Source organism: Meles meles, chromosome 17 (genome assembly GCF_922984935.1).
Source record: "Meles meles chromosome 17, mMelMel3.1 paternal haplotype, whole genome shotgun sequence".
In the NCBI taxonomy this organism is placed as follows: domain Eukaryota; kingdom Metazoa; phylum Chordata; class Mammalia; order Carnivora; family Mustelidae; genus Meles; species Meles meles.
The window spans coordinates 49,367,969-49,392,263 of NC_060082.1; the positions used below are offsets into that span (position 1 = coordinate 49,367,969).

At 40.2% G+C, this 24,295-nt stretch overlaps 1 protein-coding gene across 1 annotated transcript in view; it reads right to left on the reverse strand.

The window, feature by feature from the left end:
• Positions 1–19,646: 19,646 nt before the first annotated feature.
• TSEN15 (tRNA splicing endonuclease subunit 15) overlaps positions 19,647–24,295 on the reverse strand; it is a 34,769-nt gene continuing 30,120 nt past the window's right edge. Inside the window, exons 4-5 of the mRNA XM_045982927.1 lie at positions 20,848–20,989; positions 19,647–20,348 (exon numbers count right to left, since the gene is read on the reverse strand). Of these exons, the coding sequence (XP_045838883.1) occupies positions 20,328–20,348; positions 20,848–20,989 (163 nt within the window). The 3' untranslated portion in view covers positions 19,647–20,327. The remainder of the gene's footprint in view (positions 20,349–20,847; positions 20,990–24,295) is intronic.

Below are 24,295 nucleotides of genomic sequence, written 5' to 3' on the forward strand. Positions count from 1 at the left end.
TTGAAGACGGGTTTTTTTCTGCTAAGCTCCATAGTTACCCAGCCAGTTGACTGTGAGGCATCTCTATCTCTCTCCTGCACAATCACCTCAATCAAAACTTCTCCAAATCTGCATGTGTAATCTTCTCCTGCCATCTTCCCAGGGCAAAATATGTTGTGTCTGTATTTCCTTTTTATATCCTGTCAATCACCCAAACCTTAGAAGCACTCTAAGCTTCTCTCTCTTCTGACCACCTACTTCCCCACATCAAGCGATCAGTGAACCAAGTACAAACCACCTCCTTGCTATCTGTCTTATTTACATCTTCTCTTTTCCAACGTCATTGTAACCAGCTTTGTTCAAACTCTCACACAGAATGTTCTAGTAGTCTCATGAAACTAGAAGGCACTATGCTTAGCAAAATAAGTCAATCAGAGAAAGACAATTATCATATGATCTCCCTGATATGAGGAAGTTGAGAGGCAATGTGGGGAGCTTGGGGGGTAGGAAAGGAATAAATGAAACAAGATGGGATCGGGAGGGAGACAAACCATAAGAGACTCTTAATCTGGGTTGCTGGGGGGAGGGGGAAGGGAGAGGGTGGTTGGGTTATGGACATTGGGGAAGGTATGTGCTATGGTGAGTGCTGTGAAATGTGTAAGCCTGGTGATTCACAGACCCGTACCCCCTGGGGCCAATAATACATTATATGTTAATAAAAAAAAAAATTTTTTTTAAAGAATATTCCAATCGTCTCTTAGGCCAGTCTTCCCTGCTCATTCCTCCAGGTCCTAAACACAGGCAGTCAGAGTGATTTCTGAAATAGATGGAAGTCTGATCATATCACTGTTCAACTTAAGCCCTTTTATTGGGCCCACTATTTGCATATTGGGTTGTGTCCAAGGTTCTTTCTCAGTGGCCTGATATGGTGACCACTAGCCACATGTTGCTACTGACCAGTTGGAACAGTGCTAATCCAAGGTGCTATAAGTTTAAAGTGTTATAAGTTTAAAATGCACATCAGATTCCAGAGGGTTAGTATAGAGAAAAAAGAATATAAAATATCTCATTAATAACTTTCACATTGAGTATATGTGAAATGAGAATATTTTGCACATATTGGACTAATGAGATATTATTAAAATTAATTATACCTGTTTATTTTACATCCTTCAGTGTGGTTACTAGAAAACTTAAGATTACATTGCGGCTTACATTATGTTCTAGATACTTTGCTCACCACATCCCGCTATGCTTCATCTTTTCCACCCTGTACCCTGCTAAACATCAGGCATGCCAGATGACTAACAAAGCAGGCCACAGTAGTCTATAATCTTAAACAGTTCAGTTCCTATGAAAATTAGAATGTCCTTGAACTATCACACCCCATTCTACCTGTGGTGGTTTAAAAATATATCCACATAAAGAAGATGTGGTGTGTATATATATATATAATGGAATACTATGCAGCCATCAAGAGAAATGAAATCTTGCCATTTGCAACACCATGGATGGAACTAGAGGGTATTATGCTGAGCCAAATAAGTCAATCAGAGAAAGACAATTATCATATGATCTCTCTGATATGAGGAATTTGAGAGGTAGGGTGGGGGTCGTGGAGGGTAGGGGGAAAAATGAAACAAGGTGGGATCAGGAGGAAGACAAACCATAAGAGACTCTTAACCTCAAGAAACAAACTGATGGCTGCTGCGGGCGCGTAAGGGGATAGGGACAGGGTGGCTGGGTTATGGACATTGGGGAGGGTATGTGCTGTGGTGAGTGCTGTGAAATGTGTAAGCCTGATGATTCACAGACCTGTAGGCCTGAAGCAAATAATAAGTTGTATGGCAAATATATAAATAAATAAATGAAGTTGCCCAAGTTCCTTAGCTGAGAGGAATAAAGCATGATTTTAGCCCTGCTTAAAAAATAAATAAATAAAAATTAAAAAAAAATATATATCCACCGTCTCCTTTCAGAAGGTAGACTCTAAATCTCCTCCCCTGCATTATGGACTGTACTTAGTGACCCGTGTCTAAGAATGAATAGAAAGCTGAAGTGTCATATATGTCATAAAAGGCTCTCTCTCTCCTCCATTTTCTCTCTCCCTTGCCTTCCTTCTCTCTCTCTGTCTCTCTCATTATCACCCACTCAGTGAAGCCAGCTGCCACATCATAGAGAAAATCAAATAGGCATATGGAGAGCTCTACACAACAGGGTACAGAGGCCTCCTGCCAACTATCTTGGTTGCCCCAGCCAGCCCCAGTCAAGCCTTCAGAAGACTACAGTTCCAGCCAATATCTTCAAGATAACTTCATGAGAAACCCTGAGCCAGAGCCACCCAGCTAAGCAGGTTCCAAATTTCTAAATCACAGAAACTGTAAGATAATAAATGTTATATGTTTTAAGTAGATGAGTTGTGGAATAATTTGTTACACAGCAATAAATAACTAGTATATTACTCGTGCCCCACTTCCCCTCCCCATTCCCACATTAGAATAGGAAAATAAGAGAAAAGTTGTTAAAAGCCCAAATTTATGTTTCACCTACTTAAATATCAAGATTTGGTTTAAAATCATCCCCTCTATGAAGCCTTTCCTAAGAAAACCCTGGACAATTCTTGTATGTCTATACTTTTTTTTTTTTTTTAAGATTTTATTTATTTATTTGACAGAGGGAGATGGCAAGTAGGCAGAGAGGCAGGGGGAGAGAGAGAGGGAGAAAGCAGGCTCCTCCCAGAGAGAAGAGAGCCCAACACGGGGCTCCATCCCAGGACCCTGAGATCATGTCCTGAGCTGAAGGCAGAGGCTTAACCCACTGAGCCACCCAGACACCCTATACTTATTTTTTTAATGTTGGAAATTTTGTGTATATTTTGAACTCAGGGTCTTAAATAAAGATATATGTTAGTTTGTAAATTAACTTTTTAAAAACAATTTTTGCAATATTCTAAAGAGAATTTGAAATAGCTAAAATGTGACCTCACTGAGAAAGACACTATTAATATTAATATCCATCTTTGCATACATATTTTATATTGAAATGTTATTTTGCATATGTAGTTTTTTATCCTCTTCTTCTCATGCAGTGACCTCATCTCTTAGTCCTATGACCTCCTCACTTTAGCTACTGATTCCATGATTAAGCTCTAGTTTGAATCCTTACTACTGAAAGCATGGTTTATGGAACCAGCCACACCGGCAACACCTGAGAGCTTATTAGAAATGCAGAATCTAGGGGGCCTGAATGGCTCAGTTAGTTAACCGTCTGCCTTCAGCTCAGGTCATGATCTCAGGGTCCTGGGATTGAGCCCCACATCAGGGTCACTGCTTCTCCAGGGAAGGCCCCCCCAGGCCAGGGGGGCCTACTTCTCCCTCTGCCAGCCACTCCCCTGCTTATGTTCTTTCTCTCCTTCTCAAAAATAAGTAAAGTCTTAAAAAAAAAAATAAAAGAAGAAATGCAGAATCTAAGATGCCACTCATCATGCTTTCACTTCAGGACTTTGCCTATAAGGCTAACCCTCCAGTTATTTGCATGTCTCACTCCTTCACTGAATTCTGGTCTCTGCTCCAATGTTGTCTGCAGAAAAAAACCATTCCTGACCAGCCTACTTGGAGTTGCATTTTTGATGCACCCAGTTCCCTTACCCTGCTTTATTTTCTTCAAGTATTATCATTATTTGACATTATTTTATATGTATTCATTTTATTTAATTTCCTTCCACAAATAATTTTGGAACCCCACTATGTGTTAGGCCATATTCTAAGCTCTGGGAATACATAAGAGAACAAAATAAAGCCCCATACATCCTCCACTCTAATGGAAGCATGCTATACAGATAAAAGTTGTTACTTACTATTTCGTGTTTCTTTACTTATTCATTCCTTCAAGAAGAGGCCCAATCCTCACCATCAACGGAAGGCTCCATGCCAGCTCCCATGACTTAAACCCACCCTGAACAGTCAGCTTCTATTTAGAGGGAATTTTTCAATGTGCTTTTGTGCTCTGTTGAGCTAAGTTTAACTTGGTTGTTTTTACTCCCCATGAATTGTCCCAATACAGCTTCCTGCAGTGGAAATTTCCCCTGCTTAATGTGAGCCTCCAACTACATAGCTGATCTTATTCTTGTGCAATTTATCTGAATTCAAAGGGTTTCCCAAAATGGGACCAAAAAATCTTATCGTCGTCACCACCATCATCACCACCACCAGCAGCTACAGCAGCAGCAGCAGGGTTAGGCCTGACAACATTTTCTAAGGGCAGAGTTAACCTTTGGTGAGCTCTCACTTCATCTGGCACCTTCCTCCTGCCCTCTTGCACATGTAGGTTCCATTTCTCAGAGGCCTGGCTCTCAGCTGGTCATCATGCATTTCCTCCCAAGGTGGTAGTGTGCCCCTCATAGGAAGGGCTTGGAGACTGCAAATGGAAGGGAACCTGGGTAGCTTCTCATGCACCAGGCTCCACTTATCCCTCACAAGCATTTCAGTGTGCAAGGAAAACACAACCTAGAAGGACATATTCTGTCCATCATTTTCCAGGGAAGAAATTGAGGCTCAAGGACATTACATAACTCTTCTTCATCGCCCTGGATGGCCTAAAGTCAAAGCTCTGCCTTCCAATGCTCCTGAACATCAAAAATTCAAAGGAGCGGAGTCAAGATGGCGGAGAAGTAGCAGGCTGAGACTACATCAGGTAGCAGGAGATCAGCTCGATAGCTTATCTAAACATTGCAAACACCTACAAATCCAACGGGAGATCGAAGAGAAGAAGAACAGCAATTCTAGATACAGAAAATCAACCACTTTCTGAAAGGTAGGACTGGCAGAGAAGTGAATCTAAAATGACGGGAAGATAGACCGCAGGGGGGAGGGGCCGGCTCCTGGCAAGCGGGAGAGCAACAGAGCACAAAATCAGGACTTTTAAAAGTCTGTTCCACTGAGGGACATTGCTCCAGAGGCTAAACCGGGGTGAAGCCCACGCAGAGTCAGCATGGCCCCAGGTCTCGCAGGGTCACAGAAGGATCGGGGGTGTCGGAGTGTCACAGAGCTCGCAGGTATTAGAACAGAGAAGCCGGCTACAGAGACAGAGCCGAGGACTGAGCTCTCAGCTCGGGGTTACCTTGAACCGGCTGCAGGCTGGGTGAGCTCGGAGCGGCTGGAGGCTGGGGATACGGGAGTGATTGGGTGCTGTCCTCTGGGGGCGCACTGAGGAGTGGGGCCCCGGGCTCTCGGCTCCTCCGGGCCGGAGACTAGGAGGCCGCCGTTTTCATTCCCGTCCTCCGGAACTCTACGGAAAGTGTTCAGGGAACAGAAGCTCTCAAAAGCGAACCCGAGCTGATTACTTAGTCCAGCCTCCGGTAAGGGCGGTGCAATCCCGCCTCGGGCAAAGACACTTGAGAGTCACTACAACAGGCCCCTCCCCCAGAAGATCAACAAAATATCTAGCCAGGACAAAGTTCATCTATCAAGGAAAGCAGGTTCAATTCCTAAGACAGTAGCGCAATTCCAGAGGAGGAGAAAGCAAAGCATGGAACTCATGGCTTTCTCACCATGATTCTTTAGTCTTGCGGTTAATTTAATTTTTTCTTTTTCCAAATTTTTTTCTTTCTTTTTTCTTCTTCTGCTAAATTTTTTTAAAACTTTTACCCTTTTAACGTTTTTTGACTAGTTTATCTAAATATATATATTTTTTCTTTCTTTTTTATATTTTTTCTTTATTTGTTTTATTAAAAAAATTTTTTTTTTCTGAACCTCTTTTTATCCCCTTTCTCCCCCCCACAATTTGGGGTCTCTTCTGATTTGGTTACAGCGCATTTTTCTGGGGTCTCTGCCACCCTTTTAGTATTTTATTTAATCCTTCATATCCTCTTATCTGGACAAAATGACAAGGCGGAAAAAATCACCACAAACAAAAGAACAAGAGGCAGTACTGAAGGCTAGGGACCTAATCAACACAGACATTGGTAATATGTCAGATCAAGAGTTCAGAATGACGATTCTGAACGTTCTAGCCGGGCTCGAAAAAGGCATGGAAGATTTTAGAGAAACCCTCTCTGGAGATATAAAAGCCCTTTCTGGAGAAATTAAAGAACTAAAATCTAACCAAGTAGAAATCAAAAAAGCTATTAATGAGGTGCAATAAAAACTGGAGGCTCTCACTGCTAGGATAAATGAGGCAGAAGAAAGAATTAGTGATATAGAAGACCAAATGACAGAGAATAAAGAAGCCGAGCAAAAGAGGGACAAACAGCTACTGGACCACGAGGGGAGAATTCGAGAGATAAGTGACACCATAAGACGAAACAACATTAGAATAATTGGGATTCCAGAAGAAGAAGAAAGAGAGAGGGGAGCAGAAGGTCTATTGGAGAGAATTATTGGAGAGAATTGCCCTAATATGGCAAAGGGAACAAGCATCAAAATCCAGGAGATGCAGAGAACCCCCCTCAAAGTCAACAAGAATAGGTCCACACCCCGTCACCTAATAGTAAAATTTACAAGTCTTAGTGACAAAGAGAAAATCCTGAAAGCAGCCCGGGAAAAGAAGTCTGTAACATACAATGGTAAAAATATTAGATTGGCAGCAGACTTATCTACAGAGACCTGGCAGGCCAGAAAGAGCTGGCATGATATATTCAGAGCACTAAACGAGAAAAACATGCAGCCAAGAATACTCTATCCAGCTAGGCTATCATTGAAAATAGAAGGAGAGATCAAAAGCTTCCAGGACAAACAAAAACTGAAAGAATTTGCAAACACCAAACCAGCTCTACAGGAAATATTGAAAGGGGTCCTCTAAGCAAAGAGAGAGCCTAAAAGTAGTAGATCAGAAAGGTACAGAGACAATATACAGGAACAGTCACCTTACAGGCTAATAATGGCACTAAATTCATATCTCTCAATAGTTACCCTGAATGTTAATGGGCTAAATGCCCCAATAAAAAGACACAGGATATCAGAATGGATAAAAAAACAAAACCCATCAGTATGTTGCCTACAAGAAACTCATTTTAGATGCGAAGACACCTCCAGATCTAAAGTGAGGGGGTGGAAAACCATTTACCATGCTAATGGGCATCAGAAGAAAGCTGGGGTGGCAATCCTTATATCAGATCAATTAGATTTCAAGCCAAAGACTATAATAAGAGATGAGGAAGGACACTATATCCTACTCAAAGGGTCTGTCCAACAAGAAGATCTAACAATTTTAAATATCTATGCCCCTAACGTGGGAGCAGCCAACTATATCAACCAATTAATAACAAAATCAAAGAAACACATCAATAATAATACAATAATAGTAGGGGACTTTAACACTCCCCTCACTGAAATGGACAGATCATCCAAGCAAAAGATCAACAAGGAAATAAAGGCCTTAAATGACACACTGGACCAGATGGACATCACAGATATATTCAGAACATTTCATCCCAAAGCAACAGAATACACATTCTTCTCTAGTGCACATGGAACCTTCTCCAGAATAGATCACATCCTGGGTCACAAATCAGGTCTCAACCAGTATCAAAAGATTAGGATCATTCCCTGCATATTTTCAGACCACAACGCTCTGAAGCTAGAACTCAATCACAAGAGGAAAGCTGGAAAGAACCCAAATACATGGAGACTAAACAGCATCCTTCTAAAGAATGAATGGGTCAACCAGGAAATTAAAGAAGAATTGAAAAAATTCATGGAAACAAATGATAATGAAAACACAACGGTTCAAAATCTGTGGGACATAGCAAAGGCAGACGAGAGGAAAATATATAGCGGTACAAGCCTTTCTCAAGAAACAAGAAAGGGGGCACCTGGGTGGCTCAGTGGTTTAGGCCGCTGCCTTCGGCTCAGGTCATGATCTCAGGGTCCTGGGATCGAGTCCCGCATCAGGCTCTCTGCTCAGCAGGGAGCCTGCTTCCCTCTCACTCTCTCTGCCTGCCTCTCTGCCTACTTGTATCTCTCTCTGTCAAATAAATAAATAAAATCTTAAAAAAAAAAAAAAGAAAAAAAAGAAACAAGAAACGTCTCAAGTACACAACCTAACCCTACACGTAAAGGAGCTAGAGAAAGAACAAGAAAGAAACCCTAAACCCAGCAGGAGAAGAGAAATCATAAAGATCAGAGCAGAAATCAATGAAATAGAAACCAAAAAAAAACAATAGAAAAAAATCAATGAAACTAGGAGCTGGTTCTTTGAAAGAATCAATAAGATTGATAAACCCCTGGCCAAACTCATCAAAAAGAAAAGAGAAAGGACCCAAATAAATAAAATCATGAATGAAAGAGGAGAGATCACAACTAACATCAAAGAAATACAGACAATTATAAGAATATACTATGAGCAACTCTACGCCAACAAATTTGACAATCTGGGAGAAATGTATGCATTCCTAGAGACATATAAACTACCACAACTGAACCAGGAAGAAACAGAAAACCTGAACAGGCCCATAACCAGTAAGGAGATTGAAACAGCCATCAAAAATCTCCAAACAAACAAAAGCCCAGGGCCAGACGGCTTCCCAGGGGAATTCCACCAAACATTTAAAGAAGAACTCATTCCTATTCTCCTGAAACTGTTCCAAAAAATAGAAACAGAAGGAAAACTTCCAAACTCATTTTATGAGGCCAGCATCACCTTGATCCCCAACCAGACAAGGATCCCACCAAAAAAGAGAACTACAGACCAATATCCTTGATGAACACAAATGCAAAAAATTCTCGCCAAAATATTAGCCAATAGGATTCAACAGTACATTAAAAGGATTATTCACCACGATCAAATGGGATTTATTCCAGGGCTGCAGGGTTGGTTCAACATCCGCAAATCAATCAATGTGATAGAACACATTAATAAAAGAAAGAACAAGAACCATATGATACTCTCAATAGATGCTGAAAAAGCATTTGACAAAGTACAGCATCCCTTCCTGATCAAAACTCTTCAAAGTGTAGGGATAGAGGGCACATACCTCAATATCATCAAAGCCATCTATGAAAAACCCACCGCAAATATCATTCTCAATGGAGAAAAACTGAAAGCTTTTCCGCTAAGGTCAGGAACACGGCAGGGATGTCCATTATCACCACTGCTATTCAACATAGTACTAGAAGTCCTAGCCTCAGCAATCAGACAACAAAAAGAAATTAAAGGCATCCAAATTGGCAAAGAAGAAGTCAAACTATCACTCTTCGCAGATGATATGATACTATATGTGGAAAACCCAAAAGACTCCACTCCAAAACTGCTAGAACTTGTCCAGGAATTCAGTAAAGTGTCAGGATATAAAATCAATGCACAGAAATCAGTTGGATTTCTGTACACCAACAACAAGACTGAAGAAAGAGAAATTAAGGAGTCAATCCCATTTACAATTGCACCCAAAACTATAAGATACCTAGGAATAAACCTAACCAAAGAGGCTAAGAATCTATACGCAGAAAACTATAAAGTACTCATGAAAGAAATGGAGGAAGACACAAAGAAATGGAAAAATGTTCCATGCTCCTGGATTGGAAGAATAAATATTGTGAAAATGTCTATGCTACCTAAAGCAATCTACACATTTAATTCAATCCCTATCAAAATACCATCCATTTTTTTCAAAGAAATGGAACAAAGAATCCTAAAATTTATATGGAACCAGAAAAGACCTCGAATAGACAAAGGAATATTGAAAAAGAAAGCCAAAGTTGGTGGCATCACAATTCCGGACTTCAAGCTCTATTACAAAGCTGTCATCATCAAGACAGCATGGTACTGGCACAAAAACAGACACATAGATCAATTGAACAGAATAGAGAGCCCAGAAATCGACCCTCAACTCTATGGTCAACTAATCTTCGACAAAGCAAGAAAGAATGTCCAATGGAAAAAAGACAGCCTCTTCAATAAATGGTGCTGGGAAAATTGGATAGCCACATGCAGAAAAATGAAATTGGACCACTTCCTTACACCACACACGAAAATAGACTCAAAATGGATGAAGGACCTCAATGTGAGAAAGGAATCCATCAAAATCCTTGAGGAGAACGCAGGCAGCAACCTCTTCTACCTCAGCCGCAGCAACATCTTCCTAGGAACATCAGCAAAGGCAAGGGAAGCAAGGGCAAAAATGAACTATTGGAATATTTCATCAAGATCAAAAGCTTTTGCCTAGCAAAGGAAACAGTTAACAAAACCAAAAGACAACTGACAGAATGGGAGAAGATATTTGCAAACGACATATCAGATAAAGGGCTAGTGTCCAAAATCTATAAGGAACTTAGCAAACTCAACACCCAAAAAACAAACAATCCAATCAAGAAATGGGAAGAGGACATGAACAGACATTTCTGCAAAGAAGACATCCAGATGGCCAACAGACACATGAAAAAGTGCTCCACGTCACTCGGCATCAGGAAAATATAAATCAAAACCACAATGAGATATCACTTCACACCAGTCAGAATGGCTAAAATTAACAAGTCAGGAAATGACAGATGCTGGCGAGGATGTGGAGAAAGGGGAACCCTCCTACACTGTTGGTGGGAATGCAAGCTGGTGCAACCACTCTGGAAAACAGCATGGAGGTTCCTCAAAATGTTGAAAATAGAACTACCCTATGACCCAGCAATTGCACTACTGGGTATTTACCCTAAAGATACAGACGCAGTGATCCGAAGGGGCACGTGTACCCGAATGTTTATAGCAGCAATGTCTACAATAGCCAAACTATGGAAAGAACCTAGATGTCCATCAACAGATGAATGGATAAAGAAGAGGTGGTATATATACACAATGGAATACTATGCAGCCATCAAAAGAAATGAAATCTTGCCATTTGTGATGACGTGGATGGAACTAGAGGGTATCATACTTAGTGAAATAAGTCAATCAGAGAAAGACAACTATCATATGATCTCCCTGATATGAGAACATGGAGATGCAACATGGGGGGTTAGGGGGATAGGAGAAGAATAAATGAAACAAGATGGGATTGGGAGGGAGACAAACCATAAATGACTCTTAATCTCACAAAACAAACTGGGGGTTGCTGGGGGGAGGTGGGGTTGGGAGAGGGGGAGGGGGTTATGGACATTGGGGAGGGTATGTGCTATCATGAGTGCTGTGAAGTGTGTAAACCTGGCGATTCACAGACCTGTATCCCTGGGGATAAAAATACATTATATGTTTATAAAAAAAAAAAATTGGAAGGGGAGGCGAACCATAAGAGACTATGGACTCTGAAAAACAACCTGAGGGTTTTGAAGGGTCAGGGGTGGAATGTTGGGGGAACAGGTAGTGGGTAATAGGGAGGGCACGTATTGCATGGAGCACTGGGTGTTGTGCAAAAACAATGAATACTGTTACGCTGAAAAAATAAATAAATTTAAATACTGAAAAAAAATTCAAAGGAGCATGTTTCTGATAGATTATCCACACCCAGGAGGGAAGGAGTTTTTTCAAAACCAGGTGGAGGTGTAAGAGAGTGATGAAGGGGTTCATGAAAAGGGAGGCCCACCGAAATGCAGAGACAGACTATCTCAGGGAGTGCCTGCACCGACTCCTTCATTTTGCAGAAGTGGAATGGCAAGGCCCCATGTGGGTGAATTATATGCATTTAAACCTAAAGAATTAAGATGAGAATTACAGTCCAGGAGAAGCACACCTACATGATTATATGTATAGGAACCACATTTTCTAGTAAGGGATAAGAGAAGAGGTGACCAATTTTCGCCCATTTATAAAATCACAGTAGCCTCATCTGTAGTCATCAACAGAGGTATAATCACCATAATTTTATGGTTGAGTAGGAAATTACCATTTCTAAGACGAATTTCTAAATTTACCAGTGTTCACGTCTTCGTTCCCTTCCAAAATTGTTAGATAAATAAAAATGAACAGCTTTAGCATAGAACAGAATGTGTAATAAAATATTAAGTAAGCTTTTTGGGCAGATATACTTTCATTTAGAAATCCCTGTCTTGATTTCTAAAAATTACTAAGACAAAGGATCAAAATATAACAGATCTCATAGCATAAGTATGTTTACAAGAGCACACAGCATGGGATGAGATCTCTCTGGTAGCCCGAGGAACTTAGGGCTCCTCTTTCCATATGGGGTTGACAGGGCAGAGAGGCAGCCAATCTGTGTCTTGTCCTGCAAATGGCAGGAATAGGATGGGGTGAGAAGGAGTTTGTCTCTGAACATTTGAATGCTAGCAAATAAAACATTTCTTGAACTTCTACTCTGTGTCCAGTACTGTAGAACTGATAGGTCGGATGTAGTTTGATAGGTAACATAAGATGTACACTCAGAAAATTAAATAGTTCTTGTGAGTATAACTATGCATGTTAATGATAATTAACACCTTCTGTTTGTGAATGTTGCAGGATAATATTTTGATATATTAAATGATATGTTTTCCCTTCTCGGTAATTCTTGTTACCTGTGAACTGTTTCCCATACAGGATTTCTTGGCCCGCTGCCTCAGGGATGGGATTATACTACAGAACAAGAGAGGCAAATTCTTGTCTTTTGAATTTCAAAACCCGAGATCTTGGCAAAAACAGTATGTTTGGAAGAAAAATAGATCTGGAAATGGTTATAGTTCTTCTAACCGTAAGGTAAGGTAAAACGAGGGGGAAATTGCGGGAAGAGGGGTGAACAAAAGCAGAAGAGCTAGACGACTGAATGGATAACTAAGCAGAGACCTGTGTTCTGTTCCCTGCGCCCTGTCCCGTCGGGCTGAGTTCCTGGGGGGCAGAGGGACACAAGAGATACTCCAGGATATTGCACCGATCACCTCATCCACGTGAGGGGAATCTGCGGCCTGCTGGCAGCCTCTCACCTCTGCCTGCTGCCTCCAGGCTCAGGTAAAGCCTCAAAGGCCCCAGGCCCTTAGGGTCACTTACCCTGCATTTGGGGAAGACAGGAGAGAAGAAAGCCTGGCTGAGAAGGCGTGTCTAGGTGAAGAGGACCCAAGAAAGCCTGAAAATTACCCCACATGCCTATGGAGTTCAGGGACAGAACCAAGTATTTCCCAAGTGCCTGAGAGGAATATCTAAGAGAAACAGAGCCCGAAGATCTTGTGGCCGGGGACTGGGAGGGCACATTGTTGATTCTCGCAGAGCACGGTCACTGAGGCATGACGCTCTGTTCAGCAGACGCCAGTGAAGATTGATGAGAACCCTGAGGACTGGTACCTACCCCCCAACTCTCTCTCCCCATCCCATGCTCATGCATAGATCTAGCCCCCTAGATCTATACAAATACTTCATGATCCCACTAGGTAATTCTCCATCCCAGAAAAGCAGCCCCCAGGATCTTTCTCACAAACCCAACCCCATCCATGTGTCCATGTTTAACTAGCCTCCTTCAGAAATAGTCTCACAGGGTTCAACTACACCCCCTACACTGTAGGCACAAATGCTTTTTTTTTTCATTCTTAGGAAGTAAAGAAAAGACCAGGCAACATATTCTGTGTAACAACCCACAAGGCGTCAGAAAAGAAGAGTAGGTTTACAGTGATCCTAGGCTCCTGATACCTACAGTATCTCTCTTCTTAGGTCAGATACTAAATCCAGAATCTGAGCAGAAAAGTGGGGAAAAGCTTGTCTTCCAAGCTTTCCTCTCCTCACCAGCCTCCTAAGTTGGCCCTTTTCCCACTTGGGTTGTACCTAGCGCCCTAGCCTTCTTGCAATGTCCTCCATCTTCCCAGTGTAACCTGACACTCATTCACATTAAAGTCAAAGGACTCAGAACAGCTTGAGGTTCAACGTTTCCTTCCCCCTGCCCCCCTCAGTTTTCACAGCTAATCAGCTGTTAAACCTACCTCCTTGCTATTTCTCCTCTCCTTCCTGTTATCTGAAAATGCTTTTCTCTATTTCTTCTCCTTGGTCCAGGAACATGGCGGAATTGCACCTACTCTCCTTGAAGTTGATCGGGGCTATCCATATGGCTTGTTTTGGCCAATAGAAGGTGGGCAGGGCTGACATATGTTGCTTTTGGAGGAAGTATTTAGTTGTGACACCACCACACTTTTTTCTTTCTGCCATTGGACCTGACCACACTCCAGATGACAGAGGCTCTGCTGACTTGATTCCCAGAGTAAGGACTCCAAGTCTATGTACGATGGATTTGTAATGTGAGGAAGAAATAAACATTTATTAAACTAATTCACTGGTTATTACTGCATGTCATCAAGAGGACATGACCACAGGTTGACCCAAGAGCTGGACCAGGTAATCAGAGGCTCCTCACCTTCTCCCCTATCCTTGGCACATACACTCTGCCCACCATTCCCACAGTGGGAGCCATCTCAAGGATGCAACCTTGAGAGAGCAACGTGTTGTTGAAACCATCTGAATGGCAGATGTGACCGAATCTAGTTAAGGCCTCTGTATAAACTTCTAAGTTTTTGGCAAGGTGGATGGGGAGACCTACTTATCTTGTGGCCACCCAAGATAAACATTGTATATAAGTTTCCTTGCTTACTAAAACTGCCAGTCTGGAGTGGTCTGCCTCTTTTGTTTTCTCCCTGTCCTCTGTGTATGGGGCCAGTTTCAGATTTCATCCAGGGAAAGTCTTGGGTTGTGAACCAACAGCAGCATAACCCAGCGCATCCTGACTAATACACCTGGGCTACTGGTGGGGTCCAGGCTCTGGTTATTTCTCTTACCTGAGCTCTAACATGCGCTACTCAAAGGGTGGTCTGTACAGGGTATCAATCCACAAAATACTGCTGCTCTGCAATGAGGTAAGTACAGAAATTGAGAATAAACATTTAGAAATCTTATAATAATTTATCAGATTAATTTTATCTACTGAGTCTAATAATAAAATATTTGCGCTTATAGTCTCTTCAAATCTTAGTATGGTGCCTTACCCAAAGGTATACTATCAAACTGTCCATCAAACTAAATTGGACCAAACCTTCATGATTAAGAAAGAATTATGGTAGGAGTTCAAGCAACAGAAAGCAGAACTAGGGCATATTCAGGGTGTAAGACCCTTTCTCGTTGAGTGTGAAGCCATCATTCAAAATTCCTGGAGGGGCACCTGGGTGGCTCAGTCATTAAGTGTCTGCCTTCGGCTCAGGTTGTCATCCTAAGGACCTGGGACAGAGACCCACGTCAGGCTCCCTGCTCAGTGGGAAGTGTGCTTCTCCCTCTCCCACTCCCCCAACTGGTGTTCCTTCTCTCGCTGTATCTCTCTCTGCCAAATAAATAAATGAAATCTTAAAAAAATAATAAATTAAAAGAAATAAAATTTCCTAGAGTCTACTCTTTGTGTGAGCACACTTAGCTCCAACAAGCAGAGAACTTTCCTGAGCTCTTTCTCTTTCTTACTTAACACTAAATCTAATTTTAAGTTTGCTGATATAAAAGCATGGACATGAAAGTATTTGGTCTTTGGAATAAAACTTTGTAAATATATTGACGATGTATGTGGTTTTCCAAATTATCCACAGACAGCTTGACATTTTGACACATTTGTTCAAGAGAACAAGAAGTTAATCTAACTGATCCCTAAATCACTTCCCAACTCCCTCTAGGACTAACTGGAGCTATTTTTCTCTTCCCGAAGGCTCTTTGACGTTAATATATTTCTCTGCACCATATGTGGTATGGTATCCTGAAAATGACAGTGAGCTAGGTGTTGGGAGAGCTGGGTCTAGCCCTCATTACCCACTCACCTGCTACCATACAAAGCCATTGCTTAACAACTTGGTGCACTAATCTCTCCATCTATTAAATGAGAATAGTAAGTTAATAATAACAAGTCCATGATATCAGCTCTATGAATCAAAATAAAGAGTACTGAAGCACTTGGTCATAAATAGAGGGCTACACAATGGTAGCTCAGCATTCATATGTAACACTACCTTGAAATGCTCTCAAATTATCTCGTACACATGGATTTTCTCCTCTCTAGCCAGATAGTAAGTCCCAAGAGTTGCGTTGTGCACTATCTTTTTGTATGGCATCCAATCTTCAGTCCCTTAGGACAAATAATATACATACCATGACTGTCTGAAAACAGTTCAATTTACCAAAAGTTGTTGAACCCCTTCACCACTAAGTAAAATGTATGAACTTTCATAAACATACACTGCATGACAGGTGCTCCTCACTCACCTGTCATCCTGACATCCTTTTAGAGTTCTGGTTAAGGAGTGTTGTAATTGCTTATCTGAGTTCCTTGAGGGCACACGTCATATCTCATTAACCTTCGTATGCCACATTTACCTTAGTCATGCAAGCACAGAGGAGGAGCCCAGCAACGTCTGCAGATAATCAATAAAGGCATGAAGCGAACTTTACTTAAATACTTCCTCATATTACCTCCATTCAGTCTCCCTGAAACCCAAAAAGCCAATCTTTGTTTGATTTTGGTTAAGTTGGTTTTTAATTTTGCAGAATTATCTAAGCATTTTATGAGTACACCTCCCCAGGAAGTCACATGATTTTTCTCTTCTCTTTCCTTCAGGAGCACAAGCAGTTCTTATTCAAAGAGCATTAAAAGGATTAGACTGCAGGAGTGAGAGTGGTAAGGACCAGAACAGCTATTGGTCTGAAAGAAAGAAAAATGGTACTAATTGTTCAGATACAGCGCCATCCTGCACATTAAACATAAATACAGTGGCTGAAGAAAGAGCTTCTACAGAGAACTCTAGGCTCTGGCAGGAACACTGGGCTGCACCAGTAAAAGGCCTCCTGCTAGGGCTGCGGTGGAAAATGTGACCTCAGAGAGGAATTCAGAACAGAAAGGCTCAGAAAAAGATGACACGCCATGAAGTTTTGGTTAAGTCATCTGGTTTCAGGCATATAAAAGTTTCAGTTAAAAAATAATGCAGATTACATGAACTTTGTCAGAGACTGCTATTCTCAGTAGAGCTTAGAATGCCGAAGTGCCTCTGCCCTCATGTTCTTCACAAGAGATCAATACCTTTTAGGGACACATTCATCTAGAAAGGCCTGGAGGCCTGGGAAGCAAAATAGGTTAGTCTGGATTCCTCAGACCTAGGTCATTCAGTGTTCCACTGAGGCCTCCCAGCACAGAGGGGCACTGACTAGAACTCCAAAAAGCAAAGGCAAAGATCACACTAGAGAGAAGTCAACAACGTCCTTCCCCTCCTCCTGCTCCCACCCAGAGAGGGCCCCTCTTATGGGAAAAGTCTGTGTTTATGATGGCAGCAATCTATGACTTTCACCACCAGTATGTAGCCAGTTCAGTGTTTCAGAGCTGGGGTCTCTTGCTGTGGCACAGGAATTCTGAAGTTTATTTAATAAGTTAGGCTTTTGCAAGGAAAAAAAAATGGAATGCATCATTTTATACGGTTATGAACAAAACCGCAGTTTAGAAAAAAACACGCATCCCACCAACCTTTGCCCCAAACAAGTTTTTGTTTAAATAGAGATCTACATTTTGAACAGAGCATGAATCAAGCCGCATAATGTCAGTAGAGTATAATTTTAGAGGCATGCCAGAAAGGAAAAGAGGGGGTTGTAAGCACATAAAACTTATTTATATTTTTATTTAAGCCTATTTCCCACAGATTGAAGATAAATGTTCAAGAGCACTGCTTCTCAAGCTAATCCACTCCTAGAGTCTGAAAATTCGGTGCTTATTTAGCACTGCCCTCTGGTGTCCAAATGGATCACTTTCGTTTGCCCTGAGGCTAAGAGTAAAAGCTACTGTGTAATTAACAAGTCTTCAATCTGCATTCATTCATTCACTAAACATTTACTGAGAGCCTAGTGTGTGTGGGTTTGTGGTATGTGGTGGGATACACAGATGTAAAAAAAAAAAAAAAAAAGGACTTGGTTCCTTGATGTGTTTTTAAGCAGCCCAGAGCCTAACAGACAAAATTAACTGCAATTACACAGTGACTTGATCACACAAGACAAATCACTTTACCTAGTGAAATGAGACAGTCAACAGCTGGGTTGTCTCCATTTCCAAACTGTTGCAGACCATTATTCATATTAGCAGGTATCTGGCTGGCTTTGGGCCGAACAGCTTTGGTGAGGTACACAGGGAATATTCTGAAACAGAGAAGACATCCCAGGACATAAAATGAGACTGAGGCCTAATTTTAAGCATTTCTGTGGGAACCCTCTTTTTGAGTCAACTCCAGAAGATACTTCAGGTCTTGTAGTTGCCTAGGGGCTCACTGGTCATCAGACCGGATATACAAATCTAATGTTCATTAAGCTTTACATTTCTTTCTGAGAATCCTGTTTTTCTCACACTGTGATGAAAAGCCTCAAAAGGAATCAAATGGCAGAGACCCCAAGAATTGATCATAAGCCATTTTAAGATCCTTAGGTCTGCCAAGTGCCAAGCAGAGTCACAGAAATATACATCGTTCTGAATGGGTACATCTTCAGACCTTCTGGGAAAGCAGAGGGAGTCCGAAGGAATTGCCAAGATATTCCATCAAGAATAAATGTGAAATTCAAATATCATCAAAGGAAAGCAGTCAGGAACTACTACAGACCAAGAATGATGCTTTACACCATTTTATAATGTTTCTACTTTTTGCCATTTTTCCATTCTTGTTCCTGTTGTCTTCTAGAGTAGGTAGCCATGACTTGCTTCTAACCAAGAGAACAGGATGTACGTGACTACATAGTATGATTACGAGATCCATCTTGCTGAAACTGTCTCCCTTGCTGGCTTTGAGGAAGCAAACAGATGTGCTGGCAAGGCCCATATGGCAAAGAGTTGAGGGTAGCCTCTTACCAACGGCCCCCTAGAAACAGACCATCAGTCCAACAGCCCATAGGGAACAGAAAGCTGCGAACCACGAGGGAGGAAGCTGACCCTTGCCCAGACAAGCCTCAGAGGAGATTGACTTGACTGCAGCCTTACAAAGGACCCAACTTTGAGATATTAAATGGGTGTTGTAAGTTACTAAGTTTGTGGTAATATTATGCAATGACAGATAACGAATACAGATCTCAAGATTTTTTTTATTTTAAAACATTATTTAAAAAGTAATACAAATAGAGAAAAAATTAAAATACTAAAGAAAAACAAAGTCACCCATTTATTGCTCTGCCACTCTATTATAGGAACGTAATTTACTTTGTCACCCATTTATCATATGCTTGGTGTGTGACTGACAGCCATGACCCTACCCATTCATATGCCGTTCATAGCTTGCTTTTTTAATTAAATGTTTTCTCGTGTTTTTCATTTATTATTAATTTTTAATAATATATATATAATATACCATTCATTGGCTATCTATCTATTTATTAACCATTTCCTTTACCAGGGGTTGGCACATTATGGCCATGCATTTGTAACTGAAGTTTTACTAGAACACAGCCATGCCTATTTATTTACATATTGTCTATGGTTATTTTGTTCTATAAACACACATTGGAGAAGTTTTAAGAGAGACTATATGGTTTGCGAAGACTAAATCTCTTTTCTGCCCTTTGCAGAAAAAGTTTGCTGACCCCTTCCTAAAACTTTTAAGGGATCTATTATTTTGGCCATTATAATTAATGCCACTTGGAATATCTCTGTGTGTATAATTTTTTAGGCAACATAATTGGGAGGTATTGGGAGTAACTCCACAAAAGTGGAGTAACTGAGTCTATTTATATTTAATAAAGATGTCTTTAAGTCTGACACCGTCCCTTATTATCTTTCTCATAATATTCTAACTACAATATAATAAGAGGGGTGGTAATAAGAATGGAAAGCAAGGCCTAGTACTTCCTTTACTTAGGTAGGAAGTAATTAATCAGTAGCACGTCTCTGGTCCCTACTAATCTAGCATGCATGTAACTTTATACTCTGGATAAGCATATCTTTGCTTCTGATTTAAAGTCAACAGTAAATGCCACATAAAAACCAATGGAAAGAAAACTGTTACTTTCTATTGGGGATTTAAAAGCAGACTGAGCAAACTCTCCAGGTGTCCATGTGTCCATGAAATGCCATCGTAGGCTACCTGTAGTGGCCAAAAGGCACTGAGAGGGTTGAATTAGAGAAAGGTGACAGTCTCAACAATGTGTTAGCAGAGACAGCAAGGAACAATGAGGCAGCTATGAGTGGGGGATGAGAGAAGAAACACATGTGTTCCACCCTTCTGAACACATCTTAAGCACCAACTTGTATATAACTGTAATTAAACTGTGTCCAGGTAAAAAAGTTCTAGAGCAACTACCCTATAGTTATGAACAAAAGAAATTCTTCTATCTGGGAAAGTTTTATTCTTCAAAAAGACAAACTTAGGGAATAGGACCAGCTAAGTCAACCCTAACTATCTCTGAGATAAAAGATGAACCAGGCTGATGGATCTCAAATCCAATCCCACAGTGAGCATCAGGGAGTACAGGTGTCATCTTCTAAGGGAAATATTCTGCAACATAGAAAAAAAAAAAAAGATCAGGATGGACTTTTCCCCCAATATATAAGGTATTTTAAAAAGCAAAATCAGAAAGATATTTAATGTAATTATCCCAAATACACCAACAAAGTATATAAGGAAATCATACATAACACATTTGTTTCATTAAAAGGTTCTTGTCAAAACATCAACCAATTTAACATTTTCCAAAGAAGTGCTCTTTTGGCTAAAGCTATTATAAGCCTTTACATTCCACCTCAGTTAATTATCAAATAATATCATGACTTTATGAAGTACTCTGGGAGACTAACAGTCTAATTATTTTTGTGGAAACTAGGAACATATTACTTTAAACAAAACAGCCAGATTTCTGAGGTGTGAAAATCAGGTCATTATTTTCTTGAATTTTCATATTGCAAAGGAAGCTGAATGGCTTGATTCACACTTAAAATCATGTCATTATTTTCCTCTTTTTTTTCCCACTGTTTACTGACAGTTGCTTAAAACTGACCTGAGGGTCTGGCAGCATAAATCCATCAGTAAGTTTATAATAGACTATTGTGGAATCGGACTCCACTATGGCCAAAGTAAAAGACATTGGCAAATCTGGATCACCTTGCAATTTTCGAGATGCCTTTAAGATCTCCCTTATCCTGGAAAACAAACAAACAAACAAAACACAGTATATTTAGGATTCATAGTCACTCAATCAATAATAAGATCAAACACTGTAAAATCTTGGGGAAGAGGTAGACAATAACATTATATCCATAATACTAAGGAAATGTCTGAAGGCTCAAATATAAACCTCTAAAGTTGTTGTCTCGTGTAGAAAATCCTGCAAATAAGAGCCATTTACTGACTTTCAGTCCTCTTTTGGATTTACCCATCTCTCCTGAGCATCACACATGAAAGAAGCAGACTGTATTCAGGAACCTACAAAATGGGGCACGAACAATATTCAGTGCCCCTATGGCCCATAGATACTGAGCATTTATTTTCCAACTTGGTAGCATATTGTGGAACAACATGATATTGGGGTTTGCTTTTAAAGAAAATAGATAATAAACATTTCCATGTTTCCATAGGGTGTCCATCACTACCACCTTTAAATGGCTATACGTTATCTATTGACTCAAAATTTACCCAATCGTTCCCCGATCCTTATAGAGTTCTTTCAGGCCTCTTGTGGGGAGAAGGTACTAATAAAGATGTGATGATGATCTTTCTGTAGGTAGTTGTTCGGTCTTTCGAAGGTCAGACTTATTAGACATGAATATAGACATTTTTATGGTTCTCAGTATGTATCTGATACTTAATAAAAGCTAAGAGAAAAATGTAGAGAGAAAACTTTTTTTCTTGTAAAGTTGTCTATCGAGCATCAATGTTATAAAGGCTTTCAGTTTGCTTGCTATGGAAAATAATCTAGTATCTCCTATATACTTCCAAGTGCTATTAGCTTTTGTTTACCACAAACTAAAAATCCTTATTACCTATTCTACAAAGCTTGTATTCAATAATTCAGTAAAGTGTAACCTCCAGAGGAGCTTTCTTAAAAAGACAAATAAAAAATGATCAGTTGGTTTGTTGTTGTTGTTTTTTTCCATTAAACTAACCAATTCTCCAGAAATTGGAAAAAGATTTACTGGCATATTAACATGCTATAACTGAATACATAAACAACTCAATACTCTCTTCTTTTCTTTAGCAAATGTGTAATTTATCCCCTTAAGTTCTATTTCCCATCACTTAGTAAAAATTCTATGGTCACTCTTCACCCATCCTACTAGCTATTGAATTTATAAAGAATCTAAAAAGAAAAATCTCTGCTTTGAAGTATTCTTACTACAATAATTACAATGCTTTTTAAAAAAAAATCTGTAGCAGAGACTGGAGAGTTCAGTGATTTAAAAGCACCAATAAACTTCTGGATAAGCTGAAATTAAATTATTCTTGCTAAATTATCACTTAATCACTTTATAAGATGTCATCAGTGATAACTAGTTTGTTAAAACAGTTATAAAAGGCTGCTTACTTACTACTCATTTAAGTTTACATAGACATGTAATGATTTAAGGAGAGACTGCATTTCTAAGTTTTTTTCCTCATAGTCAAAGCATTTCTAAAATGACCTTGAGTGAGTCAAGTCAACGATACGGTAATACTTGAGTTGTTAAGCATAACTGTCAGGCAACATTTACTGAATGTATAAAATCTCTCCACCTGGCAAAATCTTAATTCCCTTTCAAGAGTTAAAAAAGAATCAGCATCTCTCCTAATTCTTCCAGGTCACCTTACCCCTAACTCTAGGCCAAGTTATATATCTTACCCTATGGAGGAAGCTTGTGTGAACCTCCATGATGGTATACACTACCTTGCATTCATACTTCTAAGTGTCTGTTTTCCACTGCATTATACCCATTTTGAGTATCAAAGCTAAAAAAAAAAAATTGCCCAGTATGCCCAATATTGTAGTAGAATACTTGGGCAGAGTGAATGAGTGAGGCTTTCTGAATGAAGATTTCATATGGCTAAATATATTTCTGACAAATACTTTTCTAAAGTTTATTATGTAATTCTATTACACCAAATAAAGGCTCTATCTTGACAGATCAGGATTATCATTTTTGGTACTTACTACTGTAGATACCACGGTAGATGGTATAACAAAGAACTCCCTAGAATTCAATTTCTTTCTTTTTTTTTTTTAAGATTTTATTTATTTATTTGACACACAGAGAGAGATCACAAGTAGGCAGAGAGGCAGGCAGAGAGAGAGAGGAGGAAGCAGGCTTCCTGCTGAGCAGAGAGCCCGATGCGGGGCTCAATCCCAGGACCCTGAGATCCTGAGATCATGACCTGAGCCGAAGGCAGCGGCTTAACCCACTGAGCCACCCAGGCGCCCCCTAGAATTCAATTTCTTAAAAGTACCTGAAATTTGCTTGCTTTTTGTTCATCAAAACATTTTAATTATTTTATCGCTTGTCTCCATAACAGAACTTGGTATACCATAGTCATTGGTTTTTTCGTGGCCCTTGAGCTAAGAATGGTCTCTAGATCTGTAAATGGTACATCTGAAGTGGTCGTATAAGTACCTACATAATAGCTTTGATTTTGCCATTTTGTCCACAAAGCCTAAATATTTCCTACTTGGCCCTTTCATAAAAGGTTTGCTGACCCCCATTTCATACCGTAAAAAAGGTTCAAAGTAAGAATTGTAAGAAATGCTCATAAGGGCAGTGTACTTTTTTTTTTCCTCAGTATTATTTATTCAAAATTCAGAGAAGGAGGTTCTACTTCTAATTAGAATGTAGAAGAAATCAAAGACCACTATTCCTACCACAACAAAGACAAAAAAAAAACCCCGATTTGCTTAAAAATGACATTTTTCTTTAAAGACATAAAAGAAATGTAAACACAAACAAGGGTAAAGGAAATAAATTCTAATGAGAAATGAGCTTTCCAGGTAAGTAGAGACCAAGAGATAAGCCACTTCTATCTCTAAGGGCAACTGTTGAGTGTAGGCCCAGTAGCTAGAAGAATGAGCCAGTCATGGACAAGCAACTTCCCTGTGACAAAAGGAAACCATCAATACTGGTAATAGCTACACATGAACTAGCATGGTGGACTGAAATCCAGAGAGACACCAGTCCCTCCAGTTCACCAATTCTCCCTTATGGGACTTAAACTGCATGTAAGTGACAAGACAGCATGAGAAGCTGGGGAAGGAATTGGAAAATAGCAAGCAAGCTCTAATCACAAAGCCCTGATGAAGAGAGCATTCTGATCCCATTCTTAAGACATCTGAAACCAGAAGAAAACTGGGATAACTAAAGTTGCAACTCAGCCATGACTCGTTTTGACTTCTGGTTAGATTGACTAAATCAGGCCATGACCCTACTTGCCAGAGAGGAAAGGATGAGCTCCATGGGAGCATGGACATCAACATCAGTCTTTTA